This window comes from Protopterus annectens, chromosome 2.part2, assembly GCF_019279795.1.
Source record: "Protopterus annectens isolate FY-2018-M chromosome 2.part2, PAN1.0, whole genome shotgun sequence".
Taxonomy (NCBI): domain Eukaryota; kingdom Metazoa; phylum Chordata; order Ceratodontiformes; family Protopteridae; genus Protopterus; species Protopterus annectens.
Window position 1 is genome coordinate 839,965,660 of NC_056730.1, and position 14,972 is coordinate 839,980,631.

Consider the following 14,972-nt stretch of genomic DNA (forward strand, 5'->3'; position numbering starts at 1 on the left):
GCCAGTTCACTCTGTAGTTCATGTAGAACACAGCCAGGGATGTTGTCAAGTCCCATGGAAGCTGTATTCATGGTCTTGAACAGTGCTGTTTTAACCTATGCAGCAGTAATATTGGGTGCCTGGCAATCTAATGGTATTGTGATTGGTCCTTTGGGGGGGAAAGATGGGTAAGGTTGGCACTGAATCTGTCGGACAGTATATTGGGAATATCTGTTGGCTCAGTATAGGAGGTACCACTGTCCACTAGCTCAGAGCAAATCTGGGTATTGCCACGGGGATTCTTTACATAACTATAGAAGGCCTTGTGATTGTCTTTACTATCTGCTGCAGTTCTGTTTTCATAGCTAGTTTTGGAGGATTTGATGAGGGATCTCAACTTTTTGTTGAGGCTGATAAGGGAGCTTTTCCAGTCTTGTGACTTCATCTTATTCCACATCAGTTTCCTCCTTCTGTTGTAGAGTTTGTTTGTGGCAGGTGAATACCAGATTAGCTTCCTTTTTTTGGAGGAGAGTATCTTGGTTCTATTGGGTATGGCGAGATCCATGCATCTGTGTATGTGCATGTACAGTGCATTGGTGTATGATCTGGCAGTCCTGCAACTATTCTACATTTGCATGGGTGCCATGAAGTTAGCCACCTCTGTTTTTAGGAGTCCAAAGTTAGCTTTGGAGAAGGTTTTCATGGTGGTTACCTTTGTGAATGGGGGGGGGGTGGATTTCCAGGGTGATTAGTTTGTGGTCGGATCTAACCAGGGAGGAGTTAACTACTGGTGTAGAGCAACGGTTGCCCATGTCAGTAATGACCAGGTCAAGGATGTTGCTACCTCTTGGTGGGTAAGAATGAGCTCGAGCTGGTCCAGGGCATTTGAATTAATGAATTCCAGGAAACAATGGGCAAGTGTATTGGTATATGAGGGTTTTTTTTCCAGTTAATGGAGGTGTGGTTGAAGTCACCCAGTATGAGAATGTTAGGTTGGACTCTAATATTCTCCAATGTGCTTAGGAACGGGGAGTGTGAGTCATAAACATTGTGAGTCTTTGGACATTGTTGGGGACCTATAGCAAGCTATGACCTGAATCACTGTCTTACCCAATGTTAGCTACACCTGAAGTATCTCTGATGCATTATGTTGGGCTACCAGTCTGGAGGTGTGCGCATCCTTTATGAATATGGAAACACCACTACCTTTGGAGCTTCAGTCCAAGTTCTGGGGCCAAAAGGTGTGAAATGAGTTATAGCCTGGTAGTGCAGGGGTTCTTTCTGCTGCCTTAAACCAGGTCTCTGTTACAGCACAAATGTCAATGTTCTCCATTTTAAGGAGTGCTTTGAGTGAGTACATTTTCAGATCTAGACTTCTAGCATTGAGCAGCATGACCCTCAGATTGCATTTTTTGTAGCTGTTATGGTGGTAATTTGGTCTTTGAAACACTGCCTAAAAAAGGCACTATAGGGGTGGCAAGAGCCTTTGCCAGTATCTGGAAGCCCAGGGGTGACAGATGCATGTCATCTCTGGCAACGCATCGAGGTCTGTTAATCATGTCATCCCAGGCAGACAGATACTGGATCCCCCTTAGAATGACACCAGAAACTTAGCCAATTCTGGAAATTGATCATTTTCTGCTTGTACTGTGGTATCATTCTGGGTGATGGTAGGATGCTGCTCAGGGCTAGGGTCATACCCGCCTGGGCTACATAATCCGAGAGCTCCAACATGTCTTTTTTCATGTAGTCCAGGGAGGTACATATCAAGTCATTCACACCCACATGTACAATGACAGAGTCATGTTTGTACCTGTTGTTGAGGGACCTGAGTGCATGCGTTATGTGGCGGATCCTGCCACCTGACAGGCAGATGACTGTTACTTCTAATTATTCAGTCTAGTGAATGGGACATTAGCATGCCTCACTATCAAGTCACCTATGACTAGTGTGTTGGGCATGCTGTTCTGCCTTAGGGGCTTTTTTTGAGTGGCACACTGTTTAGGACAGTTATGTGTCTCATGATTAGTGTTGTGTTGAGGTGGTTGAGTGTATTTCTGACTTGGAGGTCTCTGCTGTTTGGGTAGATTTTTGAGAGCCTCCGCAAAGGTGGGTGTGTGGTTTGTGTTTTTATGTGAAGGCAGTGCTGGTGTGTGTTCTGGAGGGCTATGTGTTCCATGTGGTGTGGTGCAAGTGTTGACCTTCTCCTCTTGAACAGCTATTCTGGTCTTTGCTGGAGAGTGCATGGCTTCCAATTTGGATATACAAGTGCATCTCTCACAAGTCTGATGTTGGGCGGTAAGATGAAAGGGTTGTTAGTGTACATGAGGCAGTTGCTACATTGCCTCAGGATGCCCAAGTTCACCAGATTAATTGGAGAAAGCACAGGGAACTGACCTTTAGACATGCCTGGATGGGTAAGTATTAATAATAAGTACTGGAGCTGTTTCCTTGTAGAACGTTTAGTGCTGGTAGCACTTTTGTGTGCCAGAATAATTGGTACAAGAAGTCTGGTAAAGTGCTAGACTGATAAGCTAGTAAAAGTGCAGGAGAGGAGAGAACTAGCAGATCTAAGTGAAAAATTGAAGAGCAGACTTTGGCACCACTCAGAAGCTACAAACAGTCCTGGATACAGCAAATCTGTATCTGGACTAGACTAGTTACTGGAAAGGTGGGAAACAAGCGCAAACATGGGCTTTTAAACCAGAAAGTTGAAAGAAATGGAAAAAATGCCCAAATGGAAAATAAACTACAATTTCTGGGCCAGAAACCACTCCTCTTGTGGTAGATAGGCTACCTAGTGCTTACCACTCCCACTGACAAGTTAGAAGGCTACCCTCCGACACATGTTATGTCAAATGTCAACAAAATGGCTTTTTAGTTAAATTTCCATTCAGTTAAATGTACTTTCTCTTTTTTCACATTATGTTTCAGTCAAATATACATTCAGTCAAGCATATTAGGACTATGTATATATATATATATATATATATATATATATATATATATATATATATGTGTGTGTGTGTGTGTGTGTGTGTGTGTGTGTGTGTGTGTGTGTGTGTGTGTGTGTGTGTGTGTGTGTGTGAGTGTGTGTGTTTATGGGTACAATGCATTTGCTTGAACTTACAGTAAGAAGAATTTTCCAGTGTCATAACTAATTGAATGTAAGTTTTGTCTGGTGGTGGAATAGTTGAGGTGTGCAAAATTGAATATATATATTAAGTGGGAGTAGGTAGTAATGCTAAAACTTACATTTGTCGTAAAAGTTTCAGCATTAGAATTAAGTGCATGTGTTCAAGTGTTGATGGGTTATTGTTAGAGTAAAAACTTGGGAAGGGGATAGACATTGGTATGCTTAGGTACTATTATGTTTGGTGTGTGTGTCTGTGGCTGTGCATGTGTCTTGTTTAGTGGCACTGTTAGGGAAAGGGTGTTTAGTACTCTAATGTATAAAATTGGGGTTGGGGCAGGAGTAGAGCAGGAATAGGGTTACATATCCAAGGGAGGACAAGGGGTGAAGCCCCATTTCTGGATTTTATGATGAATGTGACTTTTGATGTTATTTATCTATTGATAGTGGTGTTGGATCAGTGCACAGTTTTAATGAAAATAAATGATTCCTATATATTTCCTAATAATGCCCACAAGACAACATGCCTACTGCTAAAGGGGTCTAATACAAACATGAATATGATCTTAAGTGTAGATTTTGTTTATCAAAATCCTACCATTGTTATCAAACATTTAGCGCCACTGTCCCTACATCATCAGTTAAGTAAACCTCATACATATGAATAAAAAAAAAATGGAACTTCACATACCACATAAAGGTAGCACATACTGACAAACTCCTCATAGCAACATTAGCCAACTAAATCAAATCCTTAGAAATTAAATTTAGTGCAATTATTACTGCTGCTACTACTACAGTTAATAATAGTAACATTCAGTTCCTTCTAACCAATGGAAAAATAGAATTATAGGCACATTGGACCAGATTCTAAAAAGATATAATTAGATAACACTGTCTACAAATTATATAGCTATGTTATAAAACTAACATATGAGGACATAACGCTCAATTGAACTTATATTTTTACTAGAAAACTAATTTTGATAAATGTAGTGTTCTGGATGGTATTTACGTTTTCCATTAGATATTCATGTAGGAGGTGTTGTGATTGGTTCTTGTGTGTATTTAAACTGAGGTGCTGTTAGACATAATAACTCTGACAAAGTCCTGTTAAGTGGATGAAAGCATTAAGTTAATACGTTTTATGTTTTTAATAAAGCAGAGCAGATTCACCCTACTGGATGCTTTCTTTGCATTATTTTCCTGTATTGTTTTTTGGCTCCTGCTTTACATCAGTATTAAACTGCTTTAAATCTGCTTTTTGCAATCTGAATCTTCTCACATTCATTACTTGCCTCAGAAGTTTCTGTCACCAGTATTGTTGACCATAAGATTCATATTGCAATACATTTTTCCCAATGTACTTCTTTTAGCAGTTTAGTATATTTGCTATGGACTTCTTTAATAATCAACCTTTCAGCAATTTACTGTGGACTTCTTTGGCATGCATACTTTCAACAGTTCATATCACTTTGTTAAAGCATGCAAACGTACTTATCATCCTGCCACTGTTTTTCATGCAGTTCTAAATTTAGTATAAAAGTGGCTTCACATATTTTACTCCAAGCATAGAAAATTGACCACCTAGTATCACACCTTAACATACAGCATCAACATTTTGCACTAACTGCTTACTGTCACATGCTCATCCTTCTTGTTACTTGTCTAACCATTATTGTTCAGAAAAACCTAGTTATAAAATGGAAACTATGGTTATGGTAAGCATTATCACTCATATGAAAAAGTATTGCAATACTCCATTTGTATTTTATATACCTAAATTTTAGTCTTTTTGCATAATGTAATATTTTAATATTCCATATGCATTTTTCTTTGTTTACCTGCTACTTATTCTCTCTGCAATTTGAAGTTTTTATTGTATCTGTATGTCATTACTTTTTGCAGAGCTTTTCTCCCTGTGTTTCCATAGAAAATGGACTTTGCCCAATCAGACTTTCCCAGTCAACAAAAGCCAATAAACAAACTAACAAATAAATAAAGTCATCAAACAGTGGCAGAATTAGTTCCCATTATGCCTTGTTTTACATTACCTCAATAGGATACGAGAGAAGACCTGTTATGCTACTTGTTAGATGGTTTCTTTATGAATATGCTATGCAGGTCTGGGGTCAGGATTATAACAGAGTGCATTAATATACACGTTGCATGTGATCTTCTTGAGTATTAATAAACTTAGTTACTGCTAAATGGGCTTATTCCAACAAATCAGACCATAATGCAGAATCAAGCACTATGAAAACTGCGTCTAAAATTAAACAAGAGAAAATTACAAAGAGAGATTACTGTTTTATTTATGTGAACAATGCTCTGTTCTAATGTTATGTACGATTCTGCTAATGTAACACTAAGCATCCAATGAGGTAAGGACACACACACAAACACACACACACACACACACACACACACACACACACACACACACACACACACATTGGCATTTACACTACCATGTCTGCAAAGCTGAATTCTCTGTAAATTTGCTTTTTACAGCTATGTTAGACCACACTCTGTTACATATAATATCCGCATTTCATTTTTTAGCTCAAACTGTAATGAACCTTGTTTGCTCCTACCTATACTTGGTCTGGCAGATTTGGTATACAACTATAACCCAGCAGGCATTAGATGAGTTAGAACTCTAATGTTATCAGCTTATAACACTGTAACCTTTTCATGTTCTATCCCAAAAGTTACAAGAAAGAACTTTCTTAACTTCATACAGCCCTATTCAATGGGACAGAGAGTGAGAGAGATTGTATTGCCATGGGTTAATCATGTAGGAATGACTGGTGGCCCACATTCACGTAAAATATCTAATGAAAAGTGATATAAATTATGTAGAAGTTTAGATAAGCCAAAATTACCTTGCATTATTATGCAAATAGCTGCATCCAACTATAATTAAACAAATTAAGTTTATGCAAAGCAGGCTATGATTACGAAACATGAACCAGAAGATGCTTCCCACTTGTGGTGAGTTTGATTATTACAGTATTCCCTAGCATGTTGTACAGTTTTGAATAAATCACTTAATTAGTCCAAAATGTTCAGATTCATCTATGAAAATAATTAGTTTTGCATCATGGGTTTAACAAGTGCAACAAATGCTAATACTAAAACTCTTAAATGTCACTGCATTATAAACATAGGTTGATTGTGTTTGACACCTAAGACACAACAATGGAGGTGGTCAAATTTTGAAGGACAAAGTGATAAACTTTGAGAAAAAATTATTTGCATACCCTTGCAAGTTGCTAGACAGGGAAATCTGTGTACCCTTTGCCATTTTCAAAGTACCCTATCCCTACCATAATGGACAAAGAGAGATAAATGTGCAGCAAATTTCCATAAAGTCTTAAGTTCAGACACGCAACCAAAATATTCTACATCATGTGAGTCATATTTTTAAGTACAGAGGTATAGTTCACTTTTAAACACATCACCAAATGCAACTTCATCAAATCCACATTAATAAAAATCATCTACACATTAATAAAAATCATATACAATCACTGAAGATGAGTTCATGAAATAACTGTGCAATAAAAATGCATACAACACAAGCAGAAACATAATTTGTAAAACTATAATACAGACTTGGTCCAAGACACCATGCACCCACACACCTAAAAGTAACATTAATAATAACACCCTACCCTAAGCATGCCCCTAAAAGGACTTTGTTCTGCACATATTTCATATTTGAGAAACTGTCCTTCCTTTCAGATTAATACTCAAGCTAACCGAGTTTGACCAAATATATTGATGAAATATATTTTGATATCTGCAGCCTTGATCAGCTGTCTTACTCCTGCATTTTGATAGGATCCCCCAAAGCAGGATGAGACTTAGGTTAGCTTACTCTGTGTTTGTGTGTGTGTGTGTGTGTGTGTGTGTGTGTGTGTGTGTGTGTGTGTGTGTGTGTGTGTGTGTGTGTGTGTTTGTGTGTGTGTGAATGCAAAACCGTGTTTTAGTTTTTATCATACAATGTTTCACACTGGTGCATCAACAGAAAAGATCTAATAAAGAAAACAAAATGAGATGCAATTACTTCAAAGGTCAGCTTATTAATGCATATTCAAATGCATATTCCAATACTTTGAAATGATAACATGATTAAAAACTAGATTCATTTCCTTGCTCTAATGCAGTTTGGCAGTGAATTCTACTAAGTTAATACTGCAAATGAGAATGCTATAGCAACTAAATATTTTTAAACTGATCCTCAGTTCAAAAAGTGATATGCTTATACTGTATCTAGGAGATAGGATAGCTTTTATGGCCATATCAAGTCTAGCAGAAATTCTGTCCATTTAAGGCATTCTAGGTTAGCAAGATGAGGAAGTAATCTTTCAGTATATGTTTAGCATCATCAGTGGATCAGTGACAAAGTAATGAGATATTGACATACACTGTCTTGCAATGCTCTGTAGAAGTCATATATTGACAAGACATGCACATACAATCTGACATTACTTTGATGGTATCCAACCAAGTAACTTATTCGTTCTTTATAGAACTTTGCATCAAATCCACATCTTTAGCTACATGTGGTAAAGCATGCTATATTACTTTGGTTAAAACACCACAGTGCATGACCCACAAGTGACATTTTTGCTAAAGATGGCCAGATTTAATCTTTGTTATATTATTTGCCTGGTGTTAAACACATGTACATTGCTGTAAAAAGTATTTTGGACTCCAGCTGACACATGATTTTCAATCATCATAGCTATGTCAGGGTACTTTACCTTACTTCATCTGAAAAAACGATATCATCTCAGATGAAGGAGAGAGACTCAGCTAGAGTGTACGCCATTTCTTAGGTACTTATGTTAAAGTTTATAATATTTATGTGCATTCATCTCAGAAAGCCAAGCATGGAAGCATCATTGTTTCTAATAGCTGAGTCCGAACTTCACAGCACATTCTAAATGAGAGTGCAGAACCATAGGAAATGTTCAAAACCCTTTCCTCAATGGTGAGTATTATTAGAGTTAGTATATAGTATGGTGAGGTGGAGGAACAAAGCCTGCCACATGGACGATACAGGAGGAGCTTGTAATCTGCAAAAATATATTTTTTTATTCAGGTTTACATTTGTCTGTCTGCTAAGGTTGACTTTCTGAATCAAACTCTGTATCCCAAATCATTCATGATTCATTACTTCCCATAGCATCCTCTTCTTTTTCAGCATCAAAACAAATAAGTTGTTTTGTAGTTTTTTTTTTATGTATAGTTGTGCGTCAATTACACAGCAATGAAATATCAACACGCACTGTCTTGTAATACTGTGTAGAAGTAGCATATCCATCACAAATACATGGGAGCTAATATATAGTTACACTGTCTTCACATGATAACAGCTATGATACGGACTAACAGGTCTCCTTCTTAGCATCTGCACTTTGATTTTTTTTTAATTTGGAAAATCATTTAATTAGTTGAGGACTGTAGAAAGGTGATCTGCAACAGACTCAAGAGAACATTAGAGAGTGTGGTACTCGTTCTCAACCTCTGAAATCCGATAACAGAGTTTACAACTACTTCATTATCTGTGAGTGCATCACCTTAGAGTACAGTACTCCACCAATCGCAGGAACATATATAGTACTACATGCAAATGATTGCAGTCTGTCCCAAATAACCCAGTACCTCTAATAGTTAGGCTTATATATAAACTGTAATAAGCTAGTTATTAAATAGTTAAAACTAACTGATTTATGCAGTTTGCCCTGGGAAATACAGTTACATAGTTCAAGTCTAGTTCGGTTCTAAATTCTTCCATTGTGTTTTCTCGCTAAATTCTTTTAGACTGGATCTATAGGAATCTTTCATCAACTAAATCAATGGAATTGTTTTTGTTACCATTGCTAGTATCTTTAAGTTTGATTATCTTACTAGAGGCAATACATTTTTTAAGGTATTTTGACCTTTGATGTTCAGTGTATGGATGGAATTGAATACCTTGTCAATAAAGTTGCTTTCTGCATGCATTCTCTTGCTTATAAGGCCAGCATGCCCATTTTTTTTAATTGCCTCAAAGTTGCACAAACTAGAGCTCATAGGTTAGTACTAAGCTAATTGCCCTTGCGAGCCATTTTAAGCCTAGCCAATTATCCCTTGTGAGACTCAAACCCTGCACCTTGTGTTTGTAAGGCAAACACCTTAACCATTAGACCGTCCTCCCAACTTTGTTGTGTTAGGATTTGGTATGGTTATGCGACTCTGATTGACAAATCGGATTACACCATTAGGAGAGTCAAAGGTCAGCTTATTAATGCATATTCAAATGAATATTCCAATATGTTTCAGAGTTTGTATACATGGGTCTGGATGACCCTTAGAACACTGCTCTGTTACCAAAATTCATTTCACAACCTGAAGATTTTTAAATATTGGTCTATAATTTGCAATGCAGTTGAGGCATCAGTGCAATGAAAAATGAAAATGTTTTCTCATAGTACACTGAAAGTCATTTAGCAACTTTAGAAAGGTGGATTACTTAGTGTCTTGTTTCCAGACACATTACTAGGAGCCACAGTAAAGGTGGCTAAAAAACTAACCTGTAATTAAAAAAACATCTACCTTCTGAATGACATAGCTGCATCAAATGTGACTTCAAAAATGTTTTTTTAAGAATACCACCCACTGAATGTGGTAAAAAATGAGCCCTTTTTTCAGGAGCTGCCTAAATCAGTATCAGTGTAAATGACGACTAATGACATGTGTGCCTTCTATTAGATGTTGGGTTTTTACTATTGTGTGGCCCATAAAACTTCTCCTGTTTTCTGATAATGTATTATAACTAAGGCAAAGGTTTGTTTTTTAACTCATTCCCTCCAGTACAGCTCTTTTGAGTGTGTACCTTTAACTCCCAGTGGGTGTGGCATGAGCCTATAACAAAATTAAGTCATCACCTTACACTTCTAACAAATACTCATTGACAGAGGTCAAATATCAATACATTTGTGTTTGCTTTCATGTATGCTTCAGGATAAAATATTCTGGGTCCTTGTATGTAGCCTGGTTTTGGAATTATTATTGCAAATATGAACAAGCAATATTTGATGTCTAGAGGCCCAGTAGGAGTTAACTGCAGAAACACCTGGAGGCACCTTTGGTTGTAGACTTAATAGATTTTATCTATGGCTGTATAGCCTGGTAGAGCACAATAACTAAGTACACATAACAAAGAAAGTGAAGGTAGTAACAAATAAGGAAAGCAAACACTTTACCCTTAGAAACATACATGTCCAATAGTTTGAAATCATGCAGGACATTGCCTTTTCTGTCATTAATTAGATACATTTTGTGTTGATAAGTAAAAGCTTGTTACATGACCTAAATGACTGAGAGTCAACACAGTAATACATATGAATTAAGACTTATTTATCTCACTTATTTTCTACCAAAAGTTTATCAATACTGAATAAGATGCTGGCAGGCTAAAATATTTCTCCTGATATTATAGCAGTTTAAGGGTAGAGACAATTAGACAAATCCAAAAGACTTGCTCTCAGAGTAAATGACTAATACTTGGAGAGCAAGTCTTTTGAAATCTGGCCTCCCCAGCTTAAGCCTATTTGTAGATAAGCCTTAAAGTTACACTTTCACCGAGAATAAATCTTTTGGAATCAAGGCCGACTTACACCAGAGTAAGTCACTTACAATGACAGTAAGTCTTTCGGAACTGGTCCTTATGTATCTGATAATAATATGTTACCAGTGGACTAACATGGCAACTGAGAGGCACAATCCTATGTTTGGGCAGAAGTGCCAAGCAGAGTTTCGCTGTTAACATTTTTACTGTCTTTTTTTTAATTACAGGGAATTTGATGAACAGTTTGAGATCCATCTAATTGCAGCAACAGGAGGAGCAGTCCTTGGTGCAGAAGTAGTAACAAAGGTCACCATTGCTAAGAGTGACTCTCCTAATGGTGTCATCCGATTTGTCAACCAGAGTCGTATTACCATACCAAATCCTAACACAACACAGCTCCTCACCCTGGCACTGGAGAGAACTGGAGGGCTCGTTGGAAATGCTGAAGTAATTCTCCATTTCGCATCTTTTTTTTCATTGAGTAGTTGTGTAGCAAATATGAAAAAAAAAAAAAACTTTACACGTGCAAATGCTTCTTGATATTTGAAAAATGTAATGAGACCTTAAGGTTTTGGTCAGTAACAATGTGGGAGATATTTTCTTTCTTTCCTTGTGTTTTTCTATCTTGGTTATTGTTCACATCCAATAAAGTTTTATACCCATGCAAATTAACATGAAGTTTTCAGAGCAGGAAGTATCACAGCCTACATCACTTACAGAAATGTGTCTTGTGTGGCATAGTGCTCTGAGTAAAAGCATGAAATTGCTGGCCCCGTTGTATGCAGCAGTGCTAGCCGTAATATAAATACTTTTGGATAATGTTTCTGAAAGATTATATTAGATTTATGGGAAGTACAGATGCAGATTAATATATGTGCTGCATTGCTTGCAGTTTATTAAGGTATGTTTTCAGTCTATATCAGTTGTTTCCCAAAACTACAATGAAAGAGGTATTCTAAGAAGAAACAAGAGTGCCCTTAAGGACTGTGAGCACAAATCTTCTATTCTTATTGTTCAGACTTTATAATGTCACTGTAGCATGTCGTTTCCAGTGAGATTTTTTTTCTTTATGAGGTATTCTGCATATGGATATATATCACATTTTGAAAGCAGTGCAAGTGAAATCTAAATTGGAGTGAATGTATTGAATGTGCAGCAGTCCAGAAAATGAGGATTATAACAATATATGTAAATAACATCACAATTGTGTGCAATTGAATAATTATGTACTTGAAGAAGCAAATCACTTGTAAGCTGAGACAGCTTTGGCTATTTTTTACAAGTCCCTTTGACTTTTTTATCTTTCCATACTGTTGTTGCTCTTTACTCACCACATGGCTAATTCACTGCACTCAAAATTCAAAAATGTTATACCACGCTGGACCATAAAAACAATGGAACGCTGGTGGGTTACTTCACTGTACTCACCACATGCTTTGAATGATAACTGATGCTGTCCTCAAAACAAAACATGCACATAACAAATACCAGTTATTTGTTAAATTTTAGGTTAACCTCTCTACCCAGCCTTTCTGCTTAGTAATTACTATCTAACTTCCTGATGGTCTATTATCCTGACACCATGTTTATACGATGATTGAAAATTTGAAAACCAATGAATCTGCTGGTCATACCCCTAATACCTTATGCCCAGGAGGGCTGCCTCCTTTGCTCCACCCTAGCTATCCTTCTGTAGCAGAATTAACAAGAATGCTACAGGAGGTGGATTTAGGACATACTTAGTCTGCAGCAGTGGTATGTTGTCTCTCCAGCATCCTTGATTTACTCACCAGCCGCAGACATTGTGCAAGTAGAACCTGATGCAGACAAAGGGGTGCCCAGTAGACTCAGTGATCAAGGAGAAGAGATAGAGACAGCTGCAGAAGTTAAAAATATATCTACCTATATATGTATATTGTGATTAAAAAATATATATTTTTTATCTGAACCATGTACATTGTGATTGCCTCATATGTATTCACTTTGTTTAAACATTATTTTCTGCCCTTTTTTTGTAGGTACTATTAGCTGTCTGACCACATGCATGCTGTACTGTTGTTTGAGTGTACGTAGGGAATGCTGAGATGTAGTAAATCTGTTTAGGAGGTAAGATAGTGATCAGATTTGTGTTACCAGTTCAGAAATCAATGGTTATAATGATAACGGAAGGCATTCCGATTTTTCATCTTCCTGTTTCAGTAGGAGCTGAAAATATTTGAGTGCTATGTATTTATACAGTCATGAAGGAGATTAATGTACAGAACTAGCAGGTGGTTGAAGGAGTGGATACAGTCATTACTAGATAAATTGCCAGACAGAGTAATAACATTAATGAGGGAAAACTAAGATGGTAAAAGTTATGGCTCTACATATGGTGTTATATTTGTTTTAGCTTAACAATTACAGTCTGCAGAATAAAGGTGTGCTAGAACTACAGAGGATTTGTGATACAAGCAGACATTTAAGAGGAGCAAAACTCATAAGGATAGGTTGTATGGGTAAAAAAGAAGAAGGAAATTGCTAGATTTTAGGAGACATTATCACAGTTAATACAGCAGGGTATCAACAGTCTTGCAGATAACACACTTATGGACAGAAGGGGGAAAAAGCAGATAAGGTAGGGAAGAGTTGGGTAAAGAAGTGGAAGGAGGGTGTTGTAAAAGCAATGAAGAGCTGTTTGGAAATGTATGGGATGCTTCATCTGTGAAGAGGCAGAGTCTGTGTCAATGGATGGGATATTGAAGGGAATGTTTCGTTAAAGGCTTAGTTGGTTGGTGGCAGAGAGGTGTAAGGCATTTTAAAAATCTTTATGCGATGAGAGTGCCAGGTAGATGTAGAGATTTCAGGAGTGAAAGAAAGTGTATTTTTGGCTATATTGGTTTGAGGGAAGGGGCTGTTTGTTGACTGCTGCTTCAAGGAAGAAAGAAAGGGATAAAACAGGTGGGAAAGGATTTGAAGGAAGAAGTATTAGGAAAGGATGAGTAGATATGCAGATGGGACAAACAAAAATGATTTATTGATCATTTAGGTCAGAGGTTTGTAAAGGAAGGTGAAATATGGAATATAGATGGGGATTGGGAATTGGTTTGGATGACAGCTAAGAATATGGAAAGTGTATGATATGGGTTTTCACTGATTGCATAGAAGGTGAACAACAACAAGGTGGGTTCAGAATAAAGGCAGGTGGGAAGCAGATACTCGTCTGAGGTACTGGTAAAGTGGAACAGACAGCATGCATGTATGATGGGACTATATAGATATGTCCAAGTTTTCGAGACAAAACAATGGTCAGTCATTTTATCTTTTGTGATGTATGAGCTGTACAAGAGATGGATAACAGAAGAAGGGGGAACTGCTGCTGTCATCATGATTAGTAAATAGTATTACTGTATATGAGTGTAAGGAGCTCAGGCAAGGGGCATTAGGGTAGAGAAATCTGAAGACATTAATTAAGGGGTTGCTTAGGGGTGAGAGACAGAAGTGGAGAAGGAGGATGGCTTACAGATGTGGACATGGGGGAGAATCGGAGTGGAGATAGGGGTAGTTTGTAATTTGTAGGGTAGAGGAAAGGGAGGACAAGTGTAGACCATTGTATGAGCATTTCTATTTATCACATTTTGTTTAAAGATTAGGTCATATTATTTGAGTTATATGGGTGCTTGTTTTTTTATTGTTTTTGCCATAGGTGAATAGTATGCTGAAAAAAATAATTTGTTAGAGGTTAATTAGATACATGAGAGATTATTCTGCAGTCCTGGTTTTTACACCATTTCTTTCAAGTTTGATTGGTTATAATATTCTGCAACATATTTCTGGTTTCATTTTAATTTTAGTAAAGGTTACCTAGAAAATACATAATGTTCATATAACATTATACATTTTACAAACAGCAGTTTACTTCCAGTTTACAATTGTACTCAAACTTACTTTTTTCTTTTTTTAGTAAAGTTAACATAATAACAGTGTTTATTCCTCCTTTTCTAATCTCACCTTTACAAAAAATGATCACTTCTCAATTCCCCAACTTTGTGTTGGTTCCACTGTATAAGGAGCTTTTTCATTAAATTTCTTTTATGAGGAGACTCATATTCCATGGGAAAAAATGAATGCAGTTTGTGCATAAATGTGGTCCTGCCCTTCCTAAGCTACCTTGCTACAATTAGATCAAGCATTCAGCAGTTTAGCAAACATTTAGTATTACTCTGCTTAAATAATTGCTTTGTTAAAACCATT

General features: G+C 37.1%; 1 protein-coding gene across 1 annotated transcript in view; it reads left to right on the plus strand.

The window, feature by feature from the left end:
• Positions 1–14,972, plus strand: part of ADGRV1 (adhesion G protein-coupled receptor V1) — a 3,979,741-nt gene that overhangs the window by 1,726,321 nt on the left and 2,238,448 nt on the right. Inside the window, exon 67 of the mRNA XM_044064182.1 lies at positions 10,967–11,186. Within this exon, the coding sequence (XP_043920117.1) occupies positions 10,967–11,186 (220 nt within the window). The remainder of the gene's footprint in view (positions 1–10,966; positions 11,187–14,972) is intronic.